The sequence below is a fragment of the Trichechus manatus genome, unplaced genomic scaffold (assembly GCF_000243295.1).
Source record: "Trichechus manatus latirostris isolate Lorelei unplaced genomic scaffold, TriManLat1.0 scaffold00007, whole genome shotgun sequence".
Taxonomy (NCBI): Eukaryota; Metazoa; Chordata; class Mammalia; order Sirenia; family Trichechidae; genus Trichechus; species Trichechus manatus.
Window position 1 is genome coordinate 2,904,525 of NW_004443943.1, and position 4,642 is coordinate 2,909,166.

At 39.2% G+C, this 4,642-nt stretch overlaps 1 protein-coding gene across 1 annotated transcript in view; it reads right to left on the reverse strand.

Moving 5' to 3' along the window:
• The window catches only part of CABCOCO1 (ciliary associated calcium binding coiled-coil 1), a 146,215-nt gene extending 141,811 nt beyond the window's left edge, over window positions 1-4,404 (reverse strand). The window contains exon 1 of the mRNA XM_004370123.1: window positions 4,384-4,404. Within this exon, the coding sequence (XP_004370180.1) occupies window positions 4,384-4,404 (21 nt within the window). The remainder of the gene's footprint in view (window positions 1-4,383) is intronic.
• Window positions 4,405-4,642: the final 238 nt, after the last annotated feature.

Here is a 4,642-nt window from a genome sequence, read left to right on the forward strand (position 1 = left end):
GCTTCCTCTTCTATGCTCTGAAATAGCTTGAGTAGTACTGGTACAAGCTCTTCTGTAAATGTTTTGTAGAATTCTCCAGTGAAGCCATCTGGCCAGGGCTTTTTTTGGTTGGGAGTTTTTTTCACCTTTTCAATCTCTTCTCTTGTTATGGGTCTGTTCAGATTTTCAACAAGTGAATTCATTTTTAAGAAATCAGTATAGTCTACAAACAAAAACCTGAACTAACACAAATGGAAATTATAAACGCAAATCACTAATGAATACCGATACAAAAATTTCTAATTAAAATACATATTAGAAAATCCAATCCAGCAGTGTACTAAAGGAATAATAAGCTATCATTATGGCCAACTAAAAGGGAGCCCTGGTGGCACAATGGTTAAATCTTGGCTGTTAACCTAAAGGTCGGCAAGGCGATTTGAACCCATGGGCGGCTCTGTGGGAGAAAAGACCTGACAATCTGCTTGCCTAAAGATTACAGCCTAGAAAACCCTCTGGGATAGTTCTACTCTGTCATACAAGGTCACCATGAGTTAGAATTGACTCAACAGCACACAACACATATAAACATACACATATATAAAGATATCCCAATATATAATGGAATGGTTATATAACATCTTCCTCCCATTAAGAATGGACTGGCTGCCACTTCATATATGGTGAACACTGACAATCAGTTCATTTTTAATGGGAGGGGATGGTTTATATAGTAAATGGCACTGGCATAATTTGTGATTCAGCTCAAGAAGAAAACGATATTAGGTCCTCATCTCAAATATACAAAATACATCTATTAAAAAAAAATTTTAGCCATATTAAAGACCTAACTTTAGGAAAATAAAAATTTTAAACGTTAGAAAAAGATTGAAGATTGTGTACCTTGAGGAGGAGTGAGAAGGGGGTACTTCTTAAAGCAGAGACCAAAAGTAAGAAGACAAGCCTAAATGTTTGTCAGTATCTCCATGGATACAACTGGTATTAGCAGGGGGACTATGTGTCTGATAAATAATATACGACACAATAGCATTTTTAGTTTTATTAGTACTATCTTTTCAATAATATATTTAACTGGTTTTTCTTGCATCCTCCTCATAGCCCTGCACAGGTTGACCTACATGGTGTGATTGAATATCCTCAATAAATATCTCTTGAATGATACTGAAATTACCGGAATCTAACCATTTCGCTGCTCAAGTGGAGCCCCAAGTGTTTCTCCCTAAATTGCCAATGCTGAGGTAGGAGCCATTCTCTAAAGTTTGTAAGGATCATCTAACATGGAGAGAAGTGTGAATGGACTCCTCTTGGATATGCTGACAATCTCTAAGACAAGTGACGTCATCCTTCCAGTCAAAACTGTATAAGTGCCTGTCCTGTACAAGGCCCCAAATGCTCAAATGCACTGAGAAAACATTACATAATAGGGTATGTGATTATGTTTTAAAGACACTATTCAGAAGAAGCAACTGGGAGAGAATAATTTGTATTTTCTTTTAGGTCTCTGATGTTAATTGAAGTACACTCCTTTTAAGTATACTGCTTAAAAGATTATACTTCCCAAATAGTATTTCTGAAGATATTAAGAAAGTCAGTTTACTATCAAACTATTAAGAAAAGGCTGATCAGGAAATTCTAAGTATACATTATAAACTCCTTCCACTTATAATCTACACATAACGAAGATTTATTTTCAGATTTTTGTCATTTTTCTGTTCTTATGCATTAATATAGATATCTGCCAAAAGTTTAGTCTTACCTTTTAAAAGGCAGCATTTACCTTAATGTTACTAAAGAACCTGGAATGTTGAATTCAGAAAGTCGGCAAGTACAGTTTATGCAATGTCACAGAAAAAAATATTTTCCTGGACCTGGATCTCATGTCTGCTTGTTCACAGTATCTCACAAAGTAGATTTTATTCTATGATAACTATCTTTCCTAGTATACTTCAGACCAGTCATGATCTTAATTCGTTACTTTAACATATTTACTGCGTGCCTACTGTATGATTGGGATAATTGGTTGCTTTTACTGTCTAAGTGTTTGCCTATAAACAACAAATGAGAAACCTCAGACTATTGGAAGCTTATGCTTTATTTTCGATAGACTTGACAAGAAAAAAAAAAATTCACTAATGATTGTCTCAGCTGGCTAGATGGTCTGCTGGCTAAGTCAGTCTGGAGACAGAATTATCAGAAATGACATTGTAAGGGACTAGGTCTTAGGGGATAAACTCTGGAAAGTATATGATCTGAAAAGCAGCATTCAGTATCTTACTGAAAAGCTCAGGCCTTGGGGAAAGAGACTCCAAGGGAGAGAAATATTTTGCTGCTTTCCATCTAACCCCTGAAGCCCCTAGTTAGCACAAATGGGTGGCAGGCAGGACTTGTCACTCTAATGAATGACACAGCTCTATGGATCAACTGTCTTCTCTGTGAACTACAGGAACTCTGCTTTCATTAGAATGGGAAATTAGATTTCCACCACGCAATGTTTTAGCATGTTAGTAAATGAGCACAGCTAAGTGAGTCCAGGTTACAAGTTGATTTCTTCAGTTTGTTACTAACTAAAAGATTGACTATATCCTGAACTGCATGCCATGAGGAATACCTGCTCCTGGAAGAAGTTAACCAAGCGCAAACTGACAGTGCTATGGTGGTGATTATCTAAGCTCTATAACTAGGAGTCCTTTGTTAAAAATTACGGGGTATTTCTTTCATTTTTTTTAAAGCGTAGATTCATAAAAGACCCCAATTATCAGCATTTTCCTAAAAAGACATTATTTACATGGGTAAGGGTGCATATGTGTACACTGACAATTTTACATTCTCATAATTTCTTGTACATATTTAAACAACACAATTTAATTGGGAAATTTCCTATGCCACTTTTGAAATTGTATTACTTACATGGGAGATCACAAGGGAGTAACTGGCTTAGTAACCACTTTATCACATTAAAATGTGTTTTTAATGTATGCTAATTTCAAAGGCTCATATGAGAGTAAACATCTTTGTTGTTGTTACGTGCCCGTCAAGTCAACTTTCAACTCATAGCAACCCCACGTGACAGAGTAGAACTGCCCCATAGGGTCTTCTTGGCTGTAATCTTTATGGAAGCAGATCGCCGGGTCTTTCTGCTGCAGAACTGCTGGGTAGGTTCAAACTAACATCCTTTTGGTTAGCAGTCAGGCACTTAACCGTTGAGTCACTAGCATGCTTTAAAATCACTGCTGTTGAGTAGATTTCAACTCATAGCGACCCTATAGGACAGAGTAGAATTGCCCCATAGGGTCTCCAAGGAGTGGCTGGTGGATTGGAACAGCCAGTCTTCTGGTTAGCTGTGCCACCAGGGCTCCAGCGTGGTTTAGTGGTCTGCATACAGTATTGGGAAGAATCTGAATAGGGAGCAACTTGTAGATCTCTGAACAAGGCACCAAATTATTGACTCTGTATTTCCTCATTTATAAAAATGCAGCTAATACTCATCTTCTGCACAAAGAATGTTTAGACTCACAAATGATTTATAAAGGGAATTGAGCAAAGGAGTGTTAATCATAACGTTATTGACGTTTAGGGCCTCAAAAAACTTGAAGGAAAAGAACTTCCTAGGAACAAATGATAAACTCGGTGTGCGAAGATTTAAGCATTCTTTTGGTAATATCTGGCATAGCAGATATGTTCTTAATTAAAATATCACAATACTAAGTTTATGACAAATTAAATTAACCTAAAACCCACTTACTATTGACAGTTGGTGTTGGGAGGGGCTTAATGATAGAAACGCTTATTTTATGCACAAGGCCACTGGTTCTGAAGATGGTTAAATGACTCTCCTAATGACAAGATGATGGTAAGCAACTAAGCCACGAGCAGAAATAACGTTCCCAGCTGCTCGGCCTTTGTCCTATCTCCTATTACATATTCATTTATTTAGTTTTAGAGAAATGCAAAATAATAACGGAAACACCAAGCTGCAGTCCTTAAATATTAATCAATCCATTATGGATGAAAGGCTATTATTAAATCCAGGACACCTTTTGAGAAATTGGAACTGCGATCATTGCAAAAAAATGAATCCAAAACCAAACCCATTGACTACGAGTTAATTTTAACTCATAGCGGCCCTATAGGACAGGGCCCCACAGGGTTTCCAAAGCTGGAATGTTATGGAAGCCGACTGCCACATCTTTCTGCCGCAGAGTGGGCCTGGTGGGTGGGAACTGTCGACCTCTCGGTTAGCAGCCTACCACTTAACCACTGAGACACCACGAATACTCTAAAAAAAAAGAATAGCATTTTCTAAAAGGCACTAGCCCGTTTTAAACGCTGAGATTATTTTTGGTTTTCTTTTTAAGGACAGAGAATCCCAGGAGAAATATGTACTTGTAAGGTCGTTTTGGGCATGGAACCGTCAACTGGATGAGTATCTGTTCGCAGGACCCCTCACGGCCCCGGCTGCCCCGGCTCACCGCCCTCTGGGGCCGCGCACCGGCGGGGCTGGGCCTGCGGCGCCGCCCTGGGGCCCGGTCTCAACTTCGACCAGACTGGGCAGGGAGCTTGGGGGTCTCAGGAGGGAAAGCGGGGGCGTACCTCCGTCTCTGGCGTGGTCCCCGCGGGGGTTATCACCGAGGGGGTCACCCTC